At 46.1% G+C, this 26,561-nt stretch overlaps 1 protein-coding gene and 1 long non-coding RNA gene across 5 annotated transcripts in view; one reads left to right on the forward strand and one right to left on the reverse strand.

The window, feature by feature from the left end:
* The window catches only part of SEL1L3 (SEL1L family member 3), a 119,645-nt gene extending 113,280 nt beyond the window's left edge, over nucleotides 1-6,365 (reverse strand). The window contains exon 1 of one of the 2 annotated variants that reach the window (XM_064366169.1): nucleotides 6,052-6,365. In XM_064366169.1, the coding sequence (XP_064222239.1) occupies nucleotides 6,052-6,216 (165 nt within the window). In that variant the 5' untranslated portion in view covers nucleotides 6,217-6,365. Of the gene's footprint in view, nucleotides 1-3,869; nucleotides 3,958-6,051 lie in introns of those variants that run through there. The other variant, XM_064366173.1, reaches the window with a different exon arrangement.
* Nucleotides 5,172-26,561, forward strand: part of LOC105730913 (uncharacterized) — a 30,257-nt gene continuing 8,867 nt past the window's right edge. For 2 of the 3 annotated variants that reach the window (XR_001110598.2, XR_010338719.1), the window contains exon 1: nucleotides 25,961-26,320. This is a non-coding gene — a long non-coding RNA (uncharacterized LOC105730913). Of the gene's footprint in view, nucleotides 5,538-25,960; nucleotides 26,321-26,561 lie in introns of those variants that run through there. The other variant, XR_010338720.1, reaches the window with a different exon arrangement.

A 26,561-nucleotide genomic window follows, 5' to 3' on the forward strand; every position in this document is an offset into this window, starting at 1 on the left:
TTCTATGCCAGCTTGGTGGAGATAATGCCTTAAAAGCACAGCCTAAATGCACCGCAACTCTAAGCAAGATATCTGGGGTGAAAAGAGGCATCTGTGCCCCTCAAATTATGCTGTTTAGGCAGCTACATAGATGTTCCACTTTGAAAGCAACATACTGATCTGTTTTGCACGCAACAGAGCTTGGCCCTGAAAGATGCTTGAGCCCTCAAATATGTTTATACCAGATGTGAGCCCTCATCAAAGTCAAATTTGACAATGTCATGCACAGTCACAAAACATAGATTTTCTTGCTTTTTTGTAAATGTGCATGTATTGTAAGTTTTTTTTTAAAAAAGAAAGAAATGGGCCAGTTAATGTGTGTTCACAATAGAAGACCCCAAATACGAGATCTAACTGCACTGAATTCAGCCTGGGAATCATGAAACAGATGAATTTATGTATCTTCTGGATGGAAAAATAAAACTATCAATATGACCTAAACTTCTTTTAGGATGACTGCCTTTGATTCCTTTAAACAAAATCAATAAGAAGAGATGCTATTCAAATAACCCTTCCTTGTTTCAAAGAGCCGAGAAAACTGGGCTTTGTTCTCTATCTGGTCTCTACTTGGTATTTAAAGAAGGGACAGAGAGTTTGGGAAGCTTTAAATCATTCACATCTTGTTATGAGATGTTCATTTACACATACATGTGTCTGTGGGTGGGTCTGATATGAAAACAGTAACTGTTTTTCTCATTCCTGACCATTCTGCCCCATCCTTCTCCTAAGAAAACTGTGGCTCGTGAGGGCTTTCTCTTCAAACTGGCTGGATCACATTTCCCCTAGTTCAAAAAGGTAAGTGTCTTGCCTTAAAGAGCCCATTTTTCTAATTTCTGCCTACTAGATAATAAGCAAAAATTCTGTCTGAGTCAACAAAGCATGCAATTAAGCAAAATGGACAAAGATGTCAGTACAGACTTTAAAATCAGCATGTGCCTGGGGAAGCATTTCCCGGTTCAGTATTTTGCCTTCCTAAACCTGAGAGCTGGCCAGAGCCACACCATCCCAGTCATGATCAACATTCCTAGTTGTGGAAGATTCTCCCCCATTCTATTTAGTATGCTGTTTCTTCCCAACTCACATCACACAAAGCTACCTAAGGTTGGTTTGCTCTTATTTCACTGAGTACCTACTGTGTACTGAGCACTGGGTATGTTAAACTCTTTTTTCTCTCTGACTTCTAACCTCATCCTCTCACATGGGACCTCACAGAACTTCTCACTTCTAACCCAATCCTCACAGCAACCCACAGAGGGAGACAGAGCCCCACTGTTACGGTCGAGGCGACAGAATGGCTTCAGAGAGGGTAAGTAACATGCCCAAGGTCAACCAGCTACCAAAAGCAGAACCAAAATTCAAATCCGCGTTGGCCGACTCCAAAGTCAGCGAGGGTGTGCCTCTTGTCTTCCAACAACATCCAGAGATGATGCCCTCGATATACGCCCTGCCTTTGACACCCGCCACCGCTTTCTGGCTGCAGGGTGGGGGAATCTTATAACTTCCCGCATTCTCATCTTGAAAGGGTCAGGGGCTAAAATACCATCACGCCCTCAGGTCTTGAGTTTGAAGGAGATAGATATTGCCTTAACCACAAACACACAAACACCAGAGTCGGCCAGCTCCCCGGTATCACCAAGCCCTTCTCCAGGTAGAGACAGGAAACAAGACCTGCCTCAGCCATTCCTCACGTGCTGCAGATGCCTCCTGCCCCTCTCGGCTCCTTTCTCAAGGGAATGGCATGAGCCAATAAACAGGGTAACTGAATTCACTTTAGGCAATTTACGGTCTACTCCAGTCTACCCATCCTCCCTCCTACCTGTCCTCTGGCTCCGACGCTTCTGCCAATAAGCAGCCAGAAGACATAGAAGGCAAGAGGCCGATACCATGGCTTGGGAGATTTTAGGAGCTCTGGTCAGGATGAATACGGCAGCTACTGGTTGATATGAGGTTTGGGGATGATCTCTGTTTTCAAATATTCATAATCCTCCCCCTCAAGCTGGATAATTGCAGTTCTGTAGTTCTGTTTACTTCATTTTGATCTTCCCATGCCCTGCACTGCATACCTAGTGAGGGGTTAATGAATACTCTTAGATGGATGACTAAGGGTATGTGGCCACTTACAGAGAACTCTGTCCAAGGCTCTGTCACAGCCGCTGTCTGCTAACTGTCCCACATGTATCTGCGCTGTTACTGTCCTATTCTTTGTCCTCAATCTGACTGTCTAGCAAGTGCAGCTATCCACTCTGATCATTTCAACTTGACTGCTGACATCAATACTGGCCATCCTGAGATACAGTGTATATAACATTTTCATATAGGAAAATATTATACATTAGAGACCAGAGCTTAGGATGGACAGAATTGCCTTCTACAAGTGACACCGTCACAGATAGAGAGCTGGGGCAGCCTCAGGCCGGTTCTAGCCAAGCTGGAGGAAGGTAAGAGTTAATGGTGTCAGGAAATAGCAAGGGTCCCGCTGGGCAGGGAAAGTTGTGCGTGGAGCGCAGTACTCAGCACCCGCGACCTCAGTGGAAGCAATTTCATTATCCTTTGCTTTCGACGCCCTCTCTCTCTCTGAGGAGGCTCTCTGTATCTTGACCTTTGGTGACCTCAGAATTTTCTGGCAGCCACTGGAACCAGGGATCATCTTTTCAGAAATCTGTTTGGCATCGTTCCGTGACTTATCTTTCAGCCCTCATCACAATTATTCATGCTTTGGCAGTATCCTAGCTACAGACACAGTACTCTTCTTGAGCTGATACTGAAGGTTACTCTGTCCCAGCCCATAGAGAAGGCAGGCGCCCACTCCTCAGGACCCTGACTCCAGGAACCATGCTTCCCATGAGGGCAGGGGCTTACAGGCATCTATTCAGAAGCCACTCTCCACCTCCAGCTCTTGTGAACAGGCAAATAGGTAAAGATAACACAAAACAGGAACTGGTCCCCAAATCAGAGGCAATTTGGCTTTGGAATGCATTCCAAGGCACATTTGCTGTACACTTGTACACACATTCATAGGAACTCAAATGCTATACTCCATCAGCTGCCTCTGGACTACATAAAAATCCCAAACCTTTACCTCCTCATTAACGATGGCAAATATTTTCTAGCTTTACCTTTCTTCCCCACTTGAACATCCTGCTTCTATTCTGTGGCCTGCGTTTCCTGCTTTGTATATTTTAGATTACTTTAGACATGACCTCACATCCTGGCCAATTGCACAGTAGCTGCTAATTGCTAGAGCTTTGCTAATGACCCGTACATCGATGAAAAATGAGTTACAAGCTGCAAAATCCAGAAGACAATAAGCTAGCAGGGATTAGAGCTGGGGCTCTGGAGGGAGACTCTGGTTTTTTTAGATTCTGGTTTTTTAGACAAGACTTGGGTTTCAATCTCAGACTGTGTGGCCTGGGGCAACTAACTTAACCTCTCTGTGTCTCTGTTATCTCATCTAAATGGAGATCATAATAGCTCCTATTTCACAGGGTTGTTGCTGAGATTAATACTGGATAATGCCTATAAACGACTCAGCCCAATGCAAGCTATTGATGTAGGCTTTCACATTATGAAAGAGCTTTCTTCCTGGAGAGTCTACATACTCCTGAGATCCTGCCTAGCTATCCTGATCCATCTCTACCCTGCTCCTGCCCAGCCCCAACCCCCTGACCAACCACTTCCTCCAGGTAGCATTCCTTGATTGAGCAGAATGCACACGCAATTATGCATTTGCATTTTCTCTCTATTGCTCTACGTATTTCAAGTGTTTCATACGGATATTTACATTTCCCCCAGTTCACACACCAAGCTTCCCCAAGATCAAGAAGGCTTACCTTCAGTACTATCTCAGGTAGCACAAACCCAAGAGCAACATCGCTAATCAACAGCTAGACCTTCAGAACAAACTGCAGAAACCACCTTTTAAGTCGACTTTTGTGTCCTTGGGTTTGCATTCATTCATTCAGTTGCAAAAGGGCTCTCTGGTTTATCAAAGTCTCTCTTGTACAGTAAGCGTATCAGAAATTCATCTGGAGGAAGCGTACAGAGGCAGGAAGCACTGACATTTCCCCCTCCATGAGGTCCCCAAATCCGCTCTTTCCCCATCTGCCAAGACATTCATCCACGCTCTGGTTATTTTCCACATTACAGTATTTTCTAAAATCCCTCTTTCCGGAGCCTTTCCTCACCCCTTCGCTTTCTCACTCGAGTCTATCCATGGCACCATTTTCCCCTCTGTTCTCTTAATCCCCTTTGGTCTACACAGAGCTTTAACATGAATGATACTTGCTCCATCATGTGTCTCTGTTCCCAGAGCCCATTTAGGCCCTTAGACTTTGCTCTCCTGACTCTGACTTCCTGAACTGTCGGGAAGGAGTCCCCCTCCTTGCCAGGTCTTGAGATGTCCCCGTGGAACTTTCTGGCCCAGCCTATCTGTACATGAATGTTTCACACACCCCTCTACTACATTACTTCTGCCTCTGTGGACAGCCAGCAGTGCCTTGTGTACAGGGATCATCTGTTTAAACTGAAATCTTGTCATTTGTTATGGCAGTTTTATTTATGAGCCTGTGTGTTGTAACCTTGTGGCATAAATATCAAATAATAATATCTCTTGGGCAAAAAAAAATCATTCATGTGAACTGACAACTTCTTACGAAAATATGAAGTAAGACCAACCACACGATTTGGTACTGGCTAATTTTGAAAGATGAGTAAAAGTACGGATGGCTCAACAGGTAGATGCACAGGCAGAATCATAATTTGCATTTTTACACCTTCTTGCTTCAAGAAATGAAACATTCAAGAAGTAAAAGGCGTTAAAAGAAACTTGGGTTGGGTGGCAAATTTCTTCGGAATCAAATTCTAATTCCTACCAGTATCTCCTAAGCAGTTTTTGGCTTCCAAAAAGGAAGACTCCAAATAATGACAATGCCACATAAGTGAAATGAATTGCGGACAATGACACTGCTCATTTTTTTTTTTTTTTTTTTTTTGGCATTCTGTGAATTTCCTATTACATCAGTTTCATGATTCAGCATTTTCCATTTCATTTATTTACAGTAATATATGGCGAGATAACCCAAGGTTTCTGCAGGATTTTGGAACGTAAGGTAGGTTGGGCAGGAAGGGTGTCGCCTTCTGTAAATGTACTATTGTTTAGGAGAACTCAGAACATAAGCAAGCAAGCCATCACAGAAATTGAGAAAATTTCCCCCCACCTTGTTCTGAGGGTCTCCAATACTCTGGTATTTAAAATAAATTGGTTTTGAAAAATAGGTTACTGCCCTTTAGTCGATGACTAAAACAGAAGCCAAGAAGTGTGCAAATTGCGAACTGCCATGCATGAGCCAAACACATTCTCTGATATGACAATGGGTTCAAGGCGCAGCTAAAGTCACCACTCTGGCGGTAAGCGTGTTACAGAGAACTAGATTTCTTTCCGGCATCCGCAACTTGGCTGGAGTGACCAAGGAGGAGTTGAAGAGCGCTGGAGATGCGAGGTGCGTTGGCGGAAAACCGTCCGGGCCGGGAGGACCTGGTGAAAACTGAAAGGGGGGCCGAGGCGGGTGGCAGGCTCCTAGAGAAAGAGGCGAAGTTGGGCACGGGAAGGAAAGGAGCAGCGGGAAGATAGAGAGGGAAGCCCAAGAGGGGTCGGGAGGGGGCTGGAGACCGCGCGCGGCGGGGCGGGGAGCGAACTCCGGGCGGCGAGGCTCCCGGGTGGAGTCGGGGACGAGAAGGGGTCTCGAGGGGAACCGACCTGGGTCTAGAGCGAATACAGGAGGGAGAGGAATGGGCACGAGCGAGAGAGCAGCGCGGCAAGTCCGGTCCACGCGCCCCTCTCCACGCCCGGGGTACCCATCCCAGGTGCCGGGAGCGCCCCAGGCGCAGCGGCGAGGAAGAGAGAAAACTAGCGGCAGCGTCCCCGCCCGGCGTGGCGGGTGTCCCTGGCCGCCCCCACCCGCGTCCCCGGGGCCCCGCGCGGAGGGGAGGACCCGGGCAGAGTCCGGCGCTCACCAGGTAGCAGAGCAGGAGCAGCGCGCAGGCAGGGCTGCCGCCGAGGCCCGGGGGGACGCCGCCACCTGGGGGGGCCATGGCTGCGGCCCGGGGGCCGACCGCGGGCGGCGGGGGTTGCTGCTGCTGCTGCCGCGGCCACCCGAGCCCCGCACCGCGCCGCTGCATGGCGAGGCCGCCCGGATCCGGGCCGGAACAGGTCACCTGGTGCAGGGACCGGCCCCCGCCCGAGGCACCACCTTCCCGCCCGCCCCCGGCCGGGCCGGCCGCCGCGCGCGGGGCCACCTGCCGCCACCTCCGGACCCGCCGCCGCCGCCGCCACTGCCGCTCCCGCCGTCGCCGCCCCCGCAGCCCCAACCGAGCGCCGGCTCCTCCCCGCCTCCCCGTCCCCGTCCCCTCCCTCCCCTCTGCTTCCCTGCCCAGCCCGCCTCCCGGCCGCTCCCTCCAGCCCCCGGGCTTCCACCCCTCCGGGCAGCAGGCGCCCACGCAGGTGGGCACGGAGCCGGGTCCCGCCCCCTGGCCGCCACCACCCCCCGCCCGAGTCGCTTGGCCCCGGCGCACCCCCCTTTCCCTTTCTCCCCGCTCCTCCCCCGCCCCTGCTCTCCGCGATCCCCCTCCTCTCCCTCCGGCTCCCTCTTCCCTCTCCCCTCCCGCTCGCAAACCCCCTCGCTTTTTCACTTTCTCCTGTTCCTCCCTTTCCTCTTTCTCCCTTCCCATTCTCTTCCTCGCTCCCGCATTTTCCCCTCCCACCCACCCCTTTTGCCGGTCGCACAGCCAGTTCCCGCCCGTGCAATGGGTTTTTGTCTGGTTGCTTTTTTGGCCGGGGCGCCATTCCCGCAGGGCGCAGGGCGAGTGTGCCCCCTGGAGTTGTGCGGCGCAGCTGCCCGGCTCCCAGGCCTGCGAGATGGATTTTGACCCCTGCCAACCTCCACCTGTCCACCTGCCGGGCTGGGACCGCCTCCCTGCTGGCACGTTTGCAGCCGGGCTGCGCCCCACCCTGCCGGCTGGTTCGCCGCACGTTCTGGATGTTTCCCGAGGGTTTTGTGTGGTGCCGCCGCCACCGCCGCCGCTGCGCTCTTTGTTTTAATTGTCCGGAGTATTGGCACCCAGAACGGGTTTGTATTTGATTTGCATCCCTGTGCTCCGGCTTCCACTTTGGACAGAGGAGAAAATGAATTAATTAGGTCAACAGAGTGATACTGGAGCCCCAAATAAAAGGGGTGAGCGCCTAGAAGTGCACAGCTTTTTAAAAAACCAGGACACATCCTCGGCCTTGGGGACGCAGGTTGAGACAGGCTGCTCTCCGACCCGGGTTCTGCGACCTGGCGGAGAGGGGGACCACCAGCTCGCCGCCAGCCCTGGCGCTCGTGAGAGCGCTCTGCTGCGTCTAGAGTCTCCGACCACTGTCTGGGCCCGCAGCTGCTGCTCTGAAACAGTTAACCCGCCTTCCAAAGTTCGAAGAAGCTTCCCTTGGCACTGGTGGACTTGTGCGGATTGGAACTAATAATAGCCTGAGAGGCCACAGCCCTTTCCCAGTGCCACGAGCATAGGTCAAGTCACAACAGGAGTCGGGGAGAGGCTGGTGGTGAGACGGGGTGCCCACGGTGGTTTGACGGGCGTGGGCATCCCCTGTGCCTGGACGGGCGCCCTCAGCCGCTTCAGTACAGGCCTGGCCACAACTGGGCATGGTGGCTACTCAGCTGTCATCCACTTCTTTTAGGTCACCTAAGAGCTGTGGCCCTGTGTGAGGCCCCTGGTCTTATTTCACTGGTTCTCAAACTTCAGAATTACCTGGGGGGATTGTGAAAACACAGATTCCTGGACTCCAGCCCTAGAATTTCTGACTCAGTTGGTCCTGGGAGGGGCCTGAGAATGTACTTTTCTACCAAGCGCCCGGGTTACGCTAGCTACCGTGCTGGTTCAAACAAGCCTCCTCCATTTCCAGAACTATTGGCTTTTAAGAACCCCGGGCTCTGCTCCTCCCAGCCAGCCACCACCACATTAAAGCATTTTGGGGGTTTTGACTGATGCTCCACTATCTCTGTTCCACTTCTGCAGAAACAAAGCACTTGAAATTCTCCTGTGTGACGTGGAAAACCATTTATTCTATCGAGTGTCCAAGGGAACAAAAGATTTGGTGGCTTTGTCCCAGATCCTGTCTACATTTTTTTCCATCAAGTCAAAATACAGACTATACTTTTAATGTATGTGGAAGGAAAATTGTTGGCCAGTTCAGGGGAAGGAGGCTTCAACAGGCATTGCAGCATGTCTAGGGTTTCCACCTGTCTTCCTGGGCCGTGCACGCTCCGGAGTTTCTCTCTTCTTACATTGCACACAGACTCTGTTAGTCTTCAGGGAGCTAAATGGTTCCTTTGGGTTGTTTGTAATCAGGATTCATGGAATCGGGAGTTTTCAGTCTTTGTGAGCTTTGAGGTTTTGGATTTACCTAAGTGTAGGTAAGCAGAGTGCCCCACTGGGGGCTGGGCTGTTTCTAACCTGCCATATCCAACCGCTCACTTCTCCCTCACTCACTCATATCCTATTGTGCTCCTACTGTGGATTGGGCACCACCCGAAGCCCCAGGATTCCAGAGGTAGGCAGGACAGATCTGTTCCTGCAAGGAGCATCAGGCATGCAGAAAACTGGCCAGAGTTTGGTCTTCTAAGAGGGATGTGTGGGCCAGGCATGGTGGCTCACGCCTGTAATCCCAGCACCTTAGGAGGCCGAGGCTGGTGAATCACGAGGTCAGGTGTTCGAGACCAGCCTGGCTAACATGGTGAAACCCCATCTCTACTAAAAATACAAAAAATTTGCTGGGAGTGGTGGTGGGCACCTGTAATCTCAGCTATTCAGGAGGCTGAGGCAGGAGAATCACTTGAACCCAGGAGGTAGAGGTTGAAGTGAACCAAGATCGTGCCACTGCACTCCAGCCTGGGTGACAGTGAGAGACTCCAACTCAAAAAAAGAAAGAGAGAGGGATATGTGAGTTGCTCTTTCATCCAGGGCTAGAGGTGGTGGGATTGACTGCTTCATCCTGTATTGTAGAGGGGCAGAGAAAAAGTCAGGATTTCTTTTCACTGGGGAGTGGGACATTTTGATCTAGAAGACAGAATCAGCTATTACTCTTGCGTCTCTCCAGCAGTCTGTGTCAGTCATTGAAAGGATGTGGTCTGATTTCAGAAGAAAGCCCTTTATTTAAAAAGAAATATATTTTCCCCATCATTCCATGGAAGGATGGGATGATTACAATTCATCAGTTTAAATTAAATTTTAATACTCCACTAAAAGTCAAAGACCCCAGGAAGAGATTGGCCTCCCTCATTACTGCTTTGGTGTGAGTCAGTTTATCACTTGCCCTGGAAAGTGACCAATTCCACACCTCAACACAGGAGAGGACAAAGGCACAGAGTCCTGGGCTCATCACCGCCCACCTGTAGGAGGAGACTCCCAAGGCCTGGAGGGAGGAACTGGAAAAAGGGCTGAATCTGCAGGCCCAGGCGGCACCTTGTGGATTCCAGGCCAGGTGCTCTCAGACTCCGAAATGGTTTAAGATCAGTCACGTCTCAGAGACCAATGCATTTGGTCAACTATTAACTTACCAAGCAAAACTAGTTTTTATAATCCAACCTAGTATACTATCATCTATCAGTATCATTTTATTAAAAAGACAAGGCCTTTTACCATCAAAAAATCAGGAAGGACCTCACATCCTAAGAAAAGACAGGGTTGGGTACCGTGGCTCAAACCTGTCATCTCAGCACTTTGGGAGGCCGAGGCGGGCGGATCACTTGAGACCAGGAGTTCGAGACCAGCTTGGGCAACTGTCTCTACTAAAAATACAAAAATCAGCCAGGTGTGGTGGTGTGTGCCTGCAGTCCTAGCTACTCAGGAAGCTGAGGTGGAAGGACTGCTTGAGCTCAGGAGGTCAAGGCTGTAGTGAGCTCTAATCACACCACTGCACTCCAGCCCTAGTGACAGAGTGAGACCTTATCTCGAAAAAAAAAAAAAGGCTGTTCTTTAATCTGAATATTTTACTTCTGTTTTGTCTTTATGTGTTGCGTTTTGCTGTGGATCAGTAAAAACTTACCTTTGGAAAAGGTAGCCTTGCCCATGTCGGCACTTGGAAATCGTATTTCTATGTACTAAGGATGTCTGGGGCAGAGAGATCGGCCGCTGCAGAGATAAATGACCTCTGGATGACAGGAGGTGGGTAGGAAGGCATTCTGCAGGAGTAGAGAGTGTTCCTTCCATCCGCTTATCCTCCCACATAAATCTCTGAGGCCCAGGCAAATGCTGCCAGTTTTAGGGAATCTTCCCTCATGGCCTCAGGTCAAAACACAGTGGCTCGGTTCTCTGTGCCCCCGCCAGGCATCACCTGTAACCCTAAGTGGCCATTGGCTAACTCTGCCAAAACTCTGGGTTTGTTAGTTGTCCTGTTCTCTTCAAGTAGACCTGAAAGCGGGTTGTTTCAAGTAGACTCTTCAACCCCTGAAAGCGGGGTTGTTTCTTAACCATTTCTGTGTAGCCCCATGCCTTATACATAGAAAATTCTTGAACATATTCACTGAATAAAGTTGAATCCAACATGTTCCTTTTTTTATGTGTTCCTCTTCCTACATGTTTCTTTCCCTGTCTTCCTCCCTCCCTTCCTTCTTTTCTTTCTGTATTCATTGTTGTCTCCCGTCTCTTCCTGTTAGAACCTGGCTATTTCCACAGTCAGGTTCTCTGGAATTCTGCAGTCTTCTCCTTTCTTCCCCCTCCCTCCTTCTTGTAATTTCAGTTATTCAGAATGAAGATGAATGAACCATGACGTTTGCCTTTTATATCAACATAAAAGAGAAGAAAACAAAAGTAGAAGAGAGAAAAGCAAAAATAGAAGATTGCTATTAAGCAACAGACTCCCCATCCCGATAGGAAAACCATGGCCTTTCTTTCTGCCAAAGGTGACCTCTGGGATCTAGAGAAATCCTGCATGCCATTGTTTCACGGGCAGTGTTTCCATTTTTCCTGTGACCCCAGTAGCGATTACCTTCCCGATATCCATTTCCTGTCTATTTCTCCATGTTTCAAATCCCGCATGTTTCACAGTTACTTCTTGTTTTTCCTTCCGAAGAACATTCCACCAGATAACATCCTCATCTCCTCATCCTCTGACCCCATCCTTGGAGCCTCAAATCCCTGACTCTGCAGACTCTCTTCCTATGGGCCACAGGGCCCTCACCTTGGGAAGTTGTGGTAAAGGAGGAAAAGGAAGTATTTGTGTGAACTGAAACCTTTTCCATGTATTTTCATGGGAAGCTGAAGGTCTTGGAAGCACTCGGTCTGTAGCCATGGCATGCTCTAAAATGAGCTCTATTTCTGGGCCTGTCAGATGAAATGCTGTTGCTCCTAGTTATTTTTGGCTCTTTGCCCTTCTGAATAGGTGCATATTCAGCTCAATTCTTTCCCCCACCCTGAGCTGGGGGGAAAAGCAGGCAGCTTCCCTTAGCTAAGCCTTCCCCTGCATCGGGAGCACTTTCCCCCTTAAGCAGCAGCTACTGACATAAGCTCTCGGGGCAGCCCATGGCTTGTTTGTGCACTGTCTGGGTGGGCAGCAGGGGAATCCATTCTCTGGCCCTCTTGGCCATGGAGGAAAAGCTTTGTGAGCTGAACATTTCCAGGCAGGTGCAACCAGGTGTCCAGGGCCGCCTCATTCATACCTAGCTCTGCATCCTGCCCCGCCACCACAGTTGCAGAAACTTCTGCCATCCACGGGGGTATTGGGATAAGAAGCGGGAATTTCAGGCTCAGCGAGCACAGAAGTCCCTGTATACTGGGTGTTTGGGGGAGGAAAGTGCACAGGATGTAGAAGGTCAAGGGCATGTGTTCACAGATGCAAGGATATATTTGAGTGAGTGTGTTGAGAAGAACATGTGTTTGAAAAAGAAATAGAGAGAAGTTAGAGGTGAATGTGCAGCTCCAGTTGGGACAATGAGTGAGAGGAGAGTGAATGGGCGCTGAGGGAGATAATGTCACTAGAAAAAATTGAAAAGAGAGTGAGTGCACATGAGAGCGTGGGGAAAGGCAGGTTGTGCCTATAAGTCATGGGCATATTTTGTAACTGCATCCTGCAGCTCAAATCGCAATACTCAAGCAGGCATTAACATCGATTTAGGGCTTTTAGTCCACCTGATAATATGTAATATCAAGCAAAATGAAATGTCATCATCAGCTGGGATGCTTAGTAAAGTCCATATAAAAGCAAGAAGCACACAGAGAAGAGGCAGCTAGAACAGGGTTCTCTTAATAGCCACTTATCTGTACAGCTTTTCACGGAGAGGTTTCTTTTTCAGTTCTTATCAAGTATTACTTTGAGGCCTTCATTCATGTAATTCTCTTGGCAACCCGGAGAGGCAGACACTGTTACTATCATCAGCCTCATTTGACAAATGAAGAAACAGAGACAAAGGAAAGATCCCAGGTCCACAGTCAGGAGGTGGCAGAGCCCGTTTGGATTCTAGTAATTTTGCTCAATGACTAGTGCCCATGTCACTACACCGAACTTTCGCTGTGAACGGCCAGTGGAGAGGCAACCAGGTGCATGCTGCAGGGGTGACTTCCGGGTTTTAGGCTTAAATCTCTGCTAGCACTTCACCAGGTGCTTGAGAACATAGATTTCTATGTCGGACACATTTGTCCAGAGCAACTCACCTCATCATAGCTGGGCTAGCTTGGGAAGATCACTAATCTTCAGCCCTCAGTCTCTGTGTCTGTAAAAATGGGACAAAGTTAATCTACCAGTGTACACAGTGTTGTGAAGGCCAGGTAAGGTAGTATAGTGAGGGGCGTGGTAAATCGTTGAGCCCTAGACAAGAGTAAAGCATTGCTTGTGTATTAGCCATACTTTCTAACTTTCGATAAAGGCTCACAAAGAAAGATGTAGCTCTTATAAGACCATGATAAATTTTAAGGGATAAATGCCTGTAGTAGTATGTCTCTAATGATGACCCCATTCACGAACGACATCTCCCAGTATGACCCTAAGAGAAGTGTTCTCCCAGTATTCCCCCCTCCGAAGTCAGCCACCATACAGCTACCAGCATGTTGTGAGAGGGCCAAGCTAGCCACATGGATGGAGAGAGAGGCATTCAGCCAGCCTCGAACCATCCGGGCCAGCCCAGCCCAGGTGCCAGACGTGAATGAGCAAATCATCTTGAACATCCGTCCTGGTTGAGTCTTCAGATGACTCCAACCCTAGCCCCCATTCCACTGAAACTGCATGAGAATTTGCAAGCAAGAAGTGCCCAGCTGAGTCCTGTCAGCTCACTGAACTATGAAAGATAAAAATAAATTGTTGTTTTGAACCACTAAGTTTAAGGGTAGTTTGTTTATAGCAATAGATAACTGAAACAGTGCCCTGAGCTGAACCTGACCAATGGGACAGTATAATTAGCTCTGAGCTTCTTACCATTCAAAGCAAAAAGGGGAGCAGAATGGATTATAGATATTTATTATCTGAGATTCTGTGATTTACCTTAATGCAGAGTTCATCCAACTATCTCTCTGCAGTCAAGTCAGAATGAAAATTAAACCATCTTCCTTACGTGAGAATCTCTCCTGTCTTCACTAAAACTATTTGTGCAAATTCCATAATCTGCCTTGCCAGAGCGAAACAAAGAATTACAGCTATCACTAACAAGAAAATGTCCCTTGTATCTGGCCCAAAGCTTTCAAAACTCCAGGTCAAACCCATTTTCTCCTGTTTGGTTCTCAGCACATCCTCTGCCTCCTGTCTCGTTCCCATCCCAAATTAAGTCGCAAACGGGCTCGGTGACTCCGGGGTCCTTAGCAGTCAGAATTAATGATTAAAATAGAAATGCTGAAAATAGTTGAAACCGAAGCAGATTGGATGATTTATTCAAACCTTCAGGAAAAATTACTATTCAGGCCAGAATTGAAATTTAGACCTGTGGTTCATAATCAATTTGAATGCAACTCTTCCCTGATGCTACCCACTCCTCACCAGAAAAGGAAAAAAATATATACAATTTACACATATCTGTCTGGCTGTCCTTTAGAACCCACACTCCGGGAGGTCAGGAACCACGTCTGTCTTCTGCTTAGTGTGGTGTTTGTGCATTACTGATGCTTATCAAAGCTCTTCTTCATTAGCAGCACTTTCCCAGTCTGTGATAATAAAAGACATAAAAATGAGTGAATCAGTGATTTCCATTCTCTCCAGTGTGGCATCAGTAAACAGGCAAGACTGGTCTCATTCTAGGAAGTCTAAGTTGTCGCGTGGGGTATTTGCGGTCACCTCCCTCACTTGGGAGCCACAGTGGGCCCTGGCAACTCTTTGAAGGTGATGAAATTTGTCTTTCATGCCTTGACCTCATTTTCTACACTTTTTCTCCCTCATTAGTCTTCACACCCCTAAATTGGGCTTTGGAAGCTTCTATGCTGACAGTCTGCGTTAGCCTGATCCTTGGGAGACAGGGCCAGACTCAAATCCCCACTGAGTTCTGTCTCCTACATTTGCATAAACACTTTCCAGTCATCAAGACATTTCACATTTCGGTTCATTCTTGCAAGAGTTCTGGGAAGTAGGCTGGTAGGGGTTGAACTGTGTTCCCTAAAAAGGTATGTCAGAGACCTAATCCTCAATACTTGTGAATGTGACTTTATTTGGAAATAGGGTTTATACGGGTGTCATCAAGTTAAGATAAAGTCATGAGGTGGGCCGGGCACAGAAGCTCACATCTGTAATCCCAGCACTTCGGGAGGCCGAGGTAGGTGGATCACTTGAGGTCAGGAGTTCAAAACCAGCCTGACCAACATGGGGAAACCCCTCTCTACTAAAAATACAAATATTAGCTGAGCGTGGTGACACACACCTGAGGCTGAGGCAGAAGAAGCGCTTAAACCTGGAAGGCTGAGGTTGCAGTGAGCTGAGATCATGCCACTGCACTCCAGCCTGGATGACAGAGCGAGACTGTCTCAGGAAAAAAAAAAAAAAAAAAAAAAAAGTCATAAGGTGAACCCTCATCCAATATGACTGGTGTCTTTGTAAGAAGATGGAAATTTGGGGCCGGGTGCAGTGGCTCACGCCTGTAATCCCAACACTTTGGAAGGCTGAGGCGAGTGAATCACTTGAGGTCAGGAGCCTGGCTAATATGGCAAAACCCTGTCTCTATTAAAAATACAAAAATTAGCCAGGCTTGGTGGCATGTAACTGTAATCCCAGCTACTCAGGAGGCTGAGGCAAGAGAATAGCTTAAATCCAGGAGGCAGAGCCATGTGCAATGAGCCATAATTGCACCAGTGCAGTCTAGCCTAAGTAACAAAGTGAGACTTTTTCTCAAAAAAAAAAAAAAAAAAAAAAGAAGATGGAAATACGGACACAGACACGTACAGAGGGATGACAGTGTGAAGACCCAGAGAAAAGACGGCCATGGGAGGCAGACTGGAGATAGGATGCCACAAGTCAAGGTGTGTTTGGGGCAACCAGAAGCTATGCTCGTCTCGAGGTTTTAGAGGGAGCACCGCTTTGCCAGTATTTCGGGATGGGTCTCCTGCCTTCCAGAACTGTGAGACAATAAATTTCCTCTGTTTCCAACCACATAGTGTACGGTCATTTGTCCCAGCAGCCGCAGGAACTGAATATCTAGATAGGTGTTATTTTTCCATCCTTTTCCGTCTAACGTTATTGGGTACCTACTGTATTCCAGGCTCTGTGCCGAGCTCTGGAGCCCAGACCCAAGGCTGCGGGCTGATAGAAAGCAACTCGGAGTTCCCGAGCCTTCTCATGAATTTCCAAGCTCATTCTCTTATGTCTCAGGCTCCCACCATCGTCCTCACATCCAGATGCCCCCCGACCCATCACCACAGTTGGGTCTGTACCCCTTCCCACAGCTATCAGAGATACACAGTTCTGAGATTGACAGTGACACTGGACATCTGCTGATCTAATACCCTGGTTTCCGAGTGTGCATGCTGAGGTTCAGAGGAGGGGGGCAGCCGGTACAAAGGCAGCTTTGGACTCAGGCGCATCTTCCCACTCCCTGCCTCTGATCAATGCATGGTATAAGTCAATCCAACAAACAACAAATGTTTGTGAAATGAATACTAAATTATTAATGACTGGTAAAGACAATGTATTATACCCCTCAGAGGTATCTGAATGTGGAACAACGGCTTAACTCCAAGAACTGAATGTCTAATAGCGGAATGTGGCGCTGCAGGTGGGTTGGGCAGGGCAGGGAGATTTAAAAGCAAGTGTAGGGTCTTTAGCTGACCGTTTATCTCATGTCCCTAGAGCGACTTCCGTGTCTGCTAAGTATAGGACTGGCTACCCTGGAGAATTGTGGAAGTGGGCCAAGGAGGGGCTTGCCCCTTCTCCACTTTGAGAGACCATGTAGGCTGTGACCAATGGCCTCCTGGATGCAGAAGGAAACACTGGCCTCATTACATGCAGGTACCATGACTGCTGTTTTAAACTCCAATACTGCTGAACCATTCAGAAATAGATCCATTATAGGTCTGCTCTAGCCCCAGGGCTTTAACACAGGTCACTAGAAAATCCAAGATTGCACAGTAATTCAGACTCTTAGGAGGGAAAGAAAAAAACTCTCTTCAGCACTTCCTCCCTCCCCTCCCCGCTCCTGGCCTAAAAGGAAGCACCTCTTCATTTCTGTAGTGCTTTGGAATAAGTAGCTCTTACGTTGAACTTGAAACCTAAATTTTTCTTCAGCTATTAATTGATAAGAGCAGCTCATTTTACTTCTCATGCTCTGAAGTAAGATTACAGTGTAAATAAACTGGGTCAGGTTTAGCAGGATGGACGTGAACTGTTCTCCAATTCCCCTTAATCTCCGGTAAAGGAGTAACTAGGATTTGGACATCAACATTCAATAAGCAATTATGTCCGCTCCTTCATACTCAATCTAAATTAGTCCACTGTTGCCTTAAAGAGAATCCAACAAACCTCCAAACCGGGCTCTTACATTGCAGTCTCTTTGTATTGTTCTGGCTGATGAGAGATGAGTCGACGTTGTGGGAGGGGTTTGATTTGATTTATATTAATTTTTAAACTATCTGGGATCTCTTGTTTTACTTGAAACAGATCAGGAAAAAGGGGTCAGTAAACAAGGGTTTCCTCCACTGCTGGTAACCACACCATGCTCAGCATTTCATGAGCCTGGCTTCTCATTTTCATAGCATATTAGAATCATTATCTAATTATTAACCTCACCCTAGAGTTCTTAGGAGCTTATGACGCCTGTTGAAGTTAATGAAGGCTTTTACCTATAGATCTGGCGTTAAATCATTGTGACTGCCTGAGTGCCCACAATATGGTGGGCGCTGACAGAGCTGACAGAAAGGAAAGAGAATTAAGCAGAAGGAAATTAAGCAGAGGAAGAAGGAGAAGGCACGGGGAAGAAGGAGGAGAGAGACACCAAATCTAGATAGTAACTTCAAAACACTCATTAGGAAAATGGGGCAGTTAAGGAAGAACTCACCAAGCAATCTGCCTAAACTTTAATTAATAATTCATTTATATATATTTATGTGGCATGCTTTCTCTAGGGAACCCAATGTGCTTAGCAAACATACTAAATAATTAACTCTATCGTATCTGAGTGAAGTTGAGAGGCAGCAAAGTTACTCCATAACTGGTTGAATAGATTGGCAGGTAACAACTAGATGTCTTGCTTGGGAGAGGAGAGCCCGTGCGTCACTTACCAGATGCCACACAGCAAATGATCTCTCTGGGGGTCTAGTATTGTAAGGCTCTGTCTTAGCACCTTCCCAGAATACACAGTTTTTGTTTCGATAGATAGATAATGAGGCTACACAGACAGACCTAAATAGGTACGAATTACCTTAGCAATCAAGAATATTTTGAGGGAGGGTGCTATGAGAAGGAAGTCAAATAGGGTACATTTAAAAAAATATTGCCATCAAGACAAAGAATAAAAGGAAGTATTTCAAATCAAGAATATTGATTATGGCATTAAATAAAATGAAATTGCAGAGGCCAAATGCCAAATGATGAGACAGAACATTTGCTAAGTTGTGTTTAAACACATTTGAGTTCCTAAATTGTATCCTCAATGTACTGTTGACAGGACACCATTAAAAAAAATACCTGAGGTCGGGAGTTCAAGACCAGCCTGACCAACATGGCGAAACCCCATCTCTACTAAAAATATAAAAATTAACTGGGCGTGGTGGTGCATGCCTGTAATCCCAGCTACTCAGGAGGCTGAGGCAGGGGAATCCCTTGAACCCAGGAGGTGAAGGTTGCGGTGAGCTGAGGCCACGCTATTGTACTCCAGCCTGGGCAACAAGAGCGAAACTCCATCACACACACACACACACACACACACACACACACCCCCCACACAAATGGTTTAAACATCTCTCCGAAAAGTACAAATGCATCTGCCAAACCAGGAAACCAGGGGAAGGTAAAAACCAAACAAAACTTAGGAAATTTAAAAATAAAGATAAAAAACAAGAAGCGAAAGTGGCACCTGCTCAGAGGCAGTCAGCATGGCTTCAGCGTGAGTTAGGTGGCCACGTACTTCAGATTCATGCCTTCAAGGCCTACATCGCCTTGGTCAATTAGGAGAACAGACTTTTATTCATCACATCTTAAAACTAGTAAATTGGAATCTCCATACATGGAGGACAGACACAATCCTTGAAGACATCATGGTAATTAAAACCACAACCTGCATTTGTTCCAGTATACATTGCTTGGACACACATAACCTGGGAGCTAATGTTGAGATTTGGTCAACTAGCCTGCAGGAAGTTTCAATGCTGGGGAGAGGTTTTTTAATATTTTTTTTCCCCTTATGAGACTGTCACCCTGGCTGGAATGCAGTAGTTTAATTTTTTTTTTTCCCCCTTATGAGACTGTCACCCTGGCTGGAATGCAGACTGTCACCCAGGCTGGAATTCCACCCTGGCTGGAATGTGATCACAGCTCACTGCAGCCTCGAACTCCTGGGCTCAGGTGATCCTCCCATCTCAGCCTCCTGAGTAGCTAGGACTACAAGCACAGCCACCATACCTGGCTACTTTTTTTAAAAAAGAAAAGATGTGAAGACAGAATCTCACTATGTTGCTCAGGCTGGTCTCAAACTCCTGGGCTCAAGTGATCCTCCCACCTCAGCCTCCTGAGTAGCTAGGGCGACAGGCACAGCCACCATGCCAGGCTTCTTATTCTTCTAAAATGAAATATGACCTCACATCAAGACCACGGAAGTACAGAGGGAAGGGTGGTGAGGTGGAAGGAAAGAAACTTTTTTAAAAGCAAACAAAACTACTCTATTGATTCTTAACTCTCCACCTAGATTCCTGACTGCTTTCCGTTTTTATTTTAGTCTACCTTTTCTGGGGAAATTTTTTCCTTTTTTTTTTTTTAAAGAAGGAACTTGGCATGTGGGATAGATTGGTTCTAGCCGAGACTCCACAAATTGTCAACCAAAGGCTCTTGAGTAAGTTTCTTGACTCTTCTGGGCTGGCTTTATCCATTGAAAATAATGGTAGCAACTTTCAGGATTGTCCTGAGGATTATATAGAATGGTGGCTGAGAAAGAGCTCTGTAAACTATACAGATGTGTGGGGTTATTGGTATCCGTTTTGGACAGGGATGAAAGTCTTACAGCTCATTGCACACACATTTCTGAAAGTCAGGTCTTCATTCCCCTGCCCTCTTCTATGAGAGACACCCCATGTTACTGCCTCTGGAAAGCTCCCAAATCACCCTCCAGTTTAAAAGATGTTGGTCTTATTTGATCACTTGCTTTACCCTTTGGACTAACCCAAGTTTAGCTGGCTAATTTCAACATTAGTCAGGGATCAGTCTTTAGCCTTAATATAAACCAACCAACATTTTCCTACTTAATCCTCCTGCTTTAAGTAGCACAGAGCCACAAAGATGAAACAAGCTCTCTGTGTGTTCCTTCAGGGGCTGTGGGTAAATTCTCCTTCCCAAGATATACATGCAGGCTGCCTGGGGGGACTTTTCTCTAGAGCTTTCTGATATTCAGACCAGCTAAGGTCTTCTAACTCCATTCACACTTTTAGTATAGGCTATGGTCTGAATGTTTTAGTCCCTTCTCTGCAAAATTCATTTGTGAAAATTCAATCCCCAAAGCAATGGTGTTGGGAGGTGGGGCCTTCCGGAGGTGATGAGGTCGCAAAGGCTCTGCCCTCATGAACGGAATTAGAACCCTTCTAAAAAGTCTCCAGAGAACTCCCTCTGTCCCTTCCACCACAAGAGGACACAGTGAGAAGGCATCATCAGTGAACCAGGAAGTGGGCCCTCACCAGATACCAAATTTACTGGCACCTTCATGTTGGACTTTCCAGCCTCTAGAATCGGGAAATAAATTTCTGTTGCTTATAAGCCACCCAGTCTATGGTATTTCATTAGGGCAGCCCAAGCGAAGACAGAAGATACAGTTTATACTTTCTAATCTAAAATATCAAAAGCTTTTTCAAATCATGTAAGCCATGGTATTATTGATATTTTTAGGTAATATTTTCTTATTCTCATCATGAATCTATTCAAAGATTCATATCCTTATCTACCTAAGGATATCTATTACATGTTATCTATAGCCCTATGAACTATATCTCTACATCTATCTATATAATAGGTTCAAATGCATCTATACCTAATCTCAACTCACCAGATTTAAATTTATGATATTTAGTGTTTCTGTGAAGCATCCTGCTTCTCCAATTATATAAAAGAAACATCTACCAACCTAACCAATTTAGCAAAAGTAATAGGTCAAATACTGGGAAAGACCTCATGGCCTCCAGGTGAAGCCACACTCTTCAAACTATAACTCGGACCCCCAGTTGCAATCTCATTAAGCCTCACCACAGTCTGGTGAGGGATTCAGCTACTGCTTTTAGTTTTATTTTCAGAAAAAAAAAGACCATAAAGATCCAAGGAGATTTGCCCATTTTTCAAGGTCACACACATATAGCATGGCAAAAAGGCAGGAAGCTGAGTATCCTCAGTCCACACGGTTGCAGCAGCCCCAGCTGGACGGTGATTTCTGTCCGAGCAGAGGACGCCGGGCAGTCGACCCTGTCAGAGAGCTCCACTCTCTTGGGAAATTTTGCAAAGCTTTTCCAATTCCTCCAGACTACAGTTAAGCATCCAAATGATTCTATTCTAGCTTTTAATACCTTCCCATCTCCCACCAAAACTGAGGTAGGAGAAATATTTAAAGTCTCAAGAGCGCAGGGAGCAAACAACCGTTTCCTTTTTTGTTCCTCTGCAGATGAAGAAACAGCAAAGCTGTTTTTGCATTTCAAACTTGAAATTAAAAAGTTGACTTGCAGAATCCGAAGCTCCTCTTTCCTCAATGAATGGAATGAGGTCTGCCCCTCAGCTAGGAGTTTCTAGAAAGGCTGGAGCAGAGGCGTTTTCAGGTACCTGTTAGGTGTTTCAATAGTTTGGAAAGCTAAACTGATCTTAGGTTGAAAACCTCTAACCACATTGTATAGAACTTTTTTTTATTTCAAACAATCTTCAAATTACTTGCAATGCTTGTTAATGCTTGTTTTTGTTTCACAAAACATTCTATATCAAGTGTACTAATTATGCATCATCTACACAGTGTTCAAAAGTAGGGGGGGATTTTGTCCCCCAGGAGACACACGGCAATGTCTGGGGATATGTTTGCTTGTCACAACTGGAGATGGGGAGGTGTGTGCTAGTGGCACCTGGTGGGTAAAGGTCAGAGATGTTGTTCAACCTCATACAAGCCACAGAACAACCCCCACAACCAAGAATGACATGGCCAAAATGTCACGAGTGCCAAGGTTGAAACTCAGCTCTATGACAATCACAGTGAATTTCCAGGACAGTTTCCTTCCCTCTTCCTGCCCGTGGCCCCCAGTTCTGCCCCTGCAAGATTGATTGGCATCTTACCACGCTATGAATTACAATAGCTTGACCCCAAAACATTTTTTCAGACCTTTTAAATCTCTAAATGTTGAATATCTGGAGAATGAAAATGCTATTATCGTGTATTTTATTATTAGAATTATAAATGGAGTCAAGAGCATTTACATTTTGAATTTATCTTTATTTAACCCTGGTTGTAAATTGAAGGCTCAGCACACAAAGGGCCACACATCACCTTTCAAGAGACAGATTATGCCAACTTGGTTGGGTGCCTTGTGTTCTATTAAAGTTGAAACCAGGCTTCCCTGTCAGAGTGTTACAGCTAAACACATTCGGATCTGCGAGCAGTAAGCGCAGGCTGTTCACTGTGTGCAGAGGGAGTGGAGCTGGACTACTGAAGCGTGTCCCTCCGCCACCCCAGCATCCTCCCCACTATCCACTCAGACCTGGGAGGCCAGCCTGCCCAGCAGCTAACAGCTGTCCGGGGATACCTGTAATTGAGTCAAGATGCCAGCAAGGGACTGTGTTGAGGCAAGAACAAGAAATTCTAAAACACGCAGGGTGCAGTGGCTCATGCATGTAATCCCAGCACTGCGGGAGGATCACCTGAGGTCGGGAGTTCGAGACCAGCCTGACCAACATGGAAAAATCTGATCTCTACTAAAAATACAAAATTAGCCAGGCGTGGTGGTGCATGCCTGTAATCCCAGCTACTCGAGAGGCTGAGGCAGGAGAATTGTTTGAACCCAGGAGGCAGAGGTTGCAGTGAGCTGAGATCATGCCATTGAACTACAGCCTGGGCAACAAGAGCGAAACTCTGTCTCAAAAAAAAAAAAAAAAAGTAATTCTAAAACACTTTCCATTACGCTTCCACAATGCACACTGGAAAACTGGGTCCTTCCCAGTCCTCCACCGATTCTCCCACACTTTGCTGTGAGGATAAGGACAACGCTCTGTAAGGACCCACAAGGTCTTGTCCACTCCCTTTGTTCTCCCTGTCCTCCCACACTGACTTTCATGCTGGTCCTCGTGTGCATTATGCTTTCCCACCACAGGGCCTTTGCATGAGCTGTTTTCATTTCTTTGCACTGCTGCTACCCACTTCACTTAGGTAGTGCACTGGCGAGTTACAGATCATCACTTCTTCAGCCCTCATTCCTCAAGGACACTTCCCAGACCTCCCTGACTAAGGCAAATCTTTCTAATACACATTTCCACTGCCCTAAGTTGTTTCTTCAGAGCACTCTCACTGATGCACTTTTACAACTGTTTGTGTATTTAGTTAAATAATGTCTGGTTATGAGCGCACTTGGCTTATAGTAGGTGCTGGGTACTTTTTTATGTATATTTTTTGAGACGGAGTCTCACTCTTGTTGCCCAGGCTGGAGTGCAATGGCACGATCTCGGCTCACCGCAACCTCCACTTCCCAGGTTTAAATGATTCTCCTGACTCAACCTCCTGAGTAGCTGGGATTACAGGCATGCGTCATGACACCCAGCTAATTTTGTATTTTTAGTAGAAACGGGGTTTCTCCATGTTGGTCAGGTTGGCCTCAAACTCCTGACCTCAGGTGATCCACCTGCCTTGCCCTCCCAAAGTGTTGGGATTACAGGCGTGAGCCACTGCATCCGGCCAATGCTGGGTAAGTATTTGTTGTCTGGCCATTTAATTTTTAAAAATGAACAAATGAATGAAAGAATGAAACTATTCTAAGATCTAAAATCTGGAACAAAGTCACAGGTATGAAACTGTGCGTGTGCTTGGGTCTGGCTAACCATTTGGGTTGTCAGTTTAGATTATTGAATGGAACAGAAGAGAAATCTTGCCTATAAAACACGGAACTGAGAAAAAAGTGTATACCTCACTTAGAGCATCGTTAAGTTAGAGAACAACTCCCACACTCTGCTCTAAGATGAAGCCAACATCCAGATTCTCGTTGCAAACTTGGCTCCCCTAGAATTCTCTGTTCTTCTTTCCCCTGTTCCCGCTGCTTTCTAAACGTGAAATATCCACAGCTGCGCCATTTCTTTACTTTTTTTTTTTTTCTGGAGAGGTTAACCTTCTTTCTTCAGTTGTATGTTGTGCAATACCCAAGAGGCCAACTCTACCGTTTGAGATATTTAAATATGACTTTGAGAAATGAGTCTGTCTTAGATATAAAAGCCCACAGTCACCATGATGAACATGACTGCAATGTTTAAAATTCCTAAATAAAGAGATGCAGCACTTTCTGCATATTCATTGCTGAAATGAATATTATATATGATGCCTGTTTTTGTAAGCATTCAAATAAAGCAGTAGGAGAGAATGTGGATTTACTTATTTTTATCAATGAAAACAACTCCCCTTGACCAAAGGAAGAATTGTTTCCTCTCGTATAAAGAGAAATATGTACACGGAAGGCAGTTCTGTGTATTACTCTCTGAGCAAAGCTTTAGTTTTATATTATTGTGTCATTTCATGCACAGTCCCCAAGTGCCTTGTCAGTGACAGCCACTCATTAAATCATTTAAACTATCATATAAAAATAAAGATGGATTTTAAGCTACACTGAGCCAGGCAGTCAGTTAGCAAACACTGATTGCTCCCTATGGGGTCCCAAGTATTCCTTCAGGTGTTGGAAGTATATATGAAAGAAGTGCATGGCCTGTTACCTTGAAAGGACTTAGGGACTAATCAAAGCCACAATCAGATGAACCTCTAATCAAAGTAAGATTGTTCAAGTACGTACTGTATTTTCAAAATGGATTGAAGGTCAGCAGTGAATCAGTCTTCAGACTCAGCCAATATGGTGGCAGGCGCCATGCTGGACAGAGGAGGTATGCTGTTCCATAAATGGTAAACAGTTTGGCAAAAGGTTAGAAAGTCATGAAACTGAAAGAAGAACCTTCAAGAGGTCAATGTGGTTGACAGACAACTGAACTCCTCCAATTTGGGGCAGCTGAAGGCACAGGAATAAACTTGGTACATCTTCCACAAGATTCATTTCCCCTTTTTGGAAAAAAAATTCTATAAATTTTCAACATGGAAATGAACATGACTGCCTTGTGGAGAAGAATAAAAAAAAATTCTGAAAATGTGGAACAACAAATAATTACCATAGAGTGGAGATGGAAGTGCAGGTTGGTTCAACCACTCTGGGAAAGTCTCTGAACTATCAAAGACTTGAAATATGTTGAAATACGTAAAAACCATCATCCAGTGATTCACTTCTAGGTATATGTGGCCCCAAATTCATGCTCACCTGCACCAACAGATATTTGTTAAGACTGTTCATGGCGGGATTATTTATAATAACCAACAACTGGATACAACTTAAATGCCCATCAACAATGATATGTATAAATAAATGTTGGTGTACTCATAAAATGGCATATTATATATCATGAGAATGAGTGACCTAGGACCATACATGGCACCACAGATGAATCTCACAAACATTACGTTGAATGAAAGAAACCATATACGAAAGAGTTTGTAGTGTTTGAATATATTTACATAAAATTTGAAAACTGGCAAAATCAAACAATAGTATTAGCAGTCAGAAGAGTGGTTGGATTCCTTTGGGGAGAAGATAGTGAAGCATTTGTTTACCTGGAAGTTGTACATTTTGTGATAACTTGTTAAGCTGTACGTTTATTTTCTGTGTATTTTTTGGAAGGTACATTACACATAAACAATATTTCAATGATTAAAACATTTTCTCTAAAGCACGTGACATTTTGAAAATAAAAACACTACAATTCAAAGAAATACACTGCTTGTAGGTGGGACTACCCCCGATTCCTGCTGCCCCAGGTTTGCTAAAATATTCACCCTTTGTGCTTAAAAGTTCAACGGCCACTGGCATGGGTGTTGGGAGTGGGAGGAAGCAGTTTTCATCTCAGATGCTGGTCAGGGATTATCATATAAGATCCAGGAGCTGGAAGGCAGGTGGCAGTTGACCAGATTGTTTTTCCAAGCCCAGGGGTGACTCCATCAGGGACGTGATTTTCTGGGGATTGTGCCAAATATAAGCACGAGACCAGGGGTTGCTGGAAGAAGCTGGAAACAAGTTAATCAGAGGTAGAAGCAGGAATTGGAGTTACAGAGAGAAGCCGGAGAGCAGAGCCAAACAAGTGGCCCCAAATGACAGCTATCACTGGTGTGCCGTAAAGAGGAAGCAACCGACACGGTGCGGAGGACTCCAGCAGTAGGCTAGAAAATAGAAGCGTTGGAAGTTGGGGGTGGGACAGGACAAGGGGCTGCTCTCCCATGCTGCCATGTTACCGCATCAAGACTCTTAGGAGTCAGAGAACTCTGAATTTGAACTTGAACTTCCAGGTGGTGAAGAAGGTCTATTTGTCAAGGTAGGAGGATAAGACACATTTTATTTAGCTTGTTGTCTTGATTTATAACTTCCAACTATTTAGATGTATGGCAGGCTGGTCTCCATTTGTACTCTTGCCCTAGGATCTGAAAATATCAGATATTCTGCTAGATCCCTACATTCTTCATTTAGGAGAGACTGCTTCTGCGGCAGAGAGTACATTCTGGCCATTACTCTAGTTGATCAAGATTTCTTTGGAACACGGATTCTGACATATCAAT

Source organism: Aotus nancymaae, unplaced genomic scaffold (genome assembly GCF_030222135.1).
Source record: "Aotus nancymaae isolate 86718 unplaced genomic scaffold, 86718_ANA_hifiasm-v0.15.2.pri h1tg000006l, whole genome shotgun sequence".
NCBI classification, from domain to species: Eukaryota; Metazoa; Chordata; class Mammalia; order Primates; family Aotidae; genus Aotus; species Aotus nancymaae.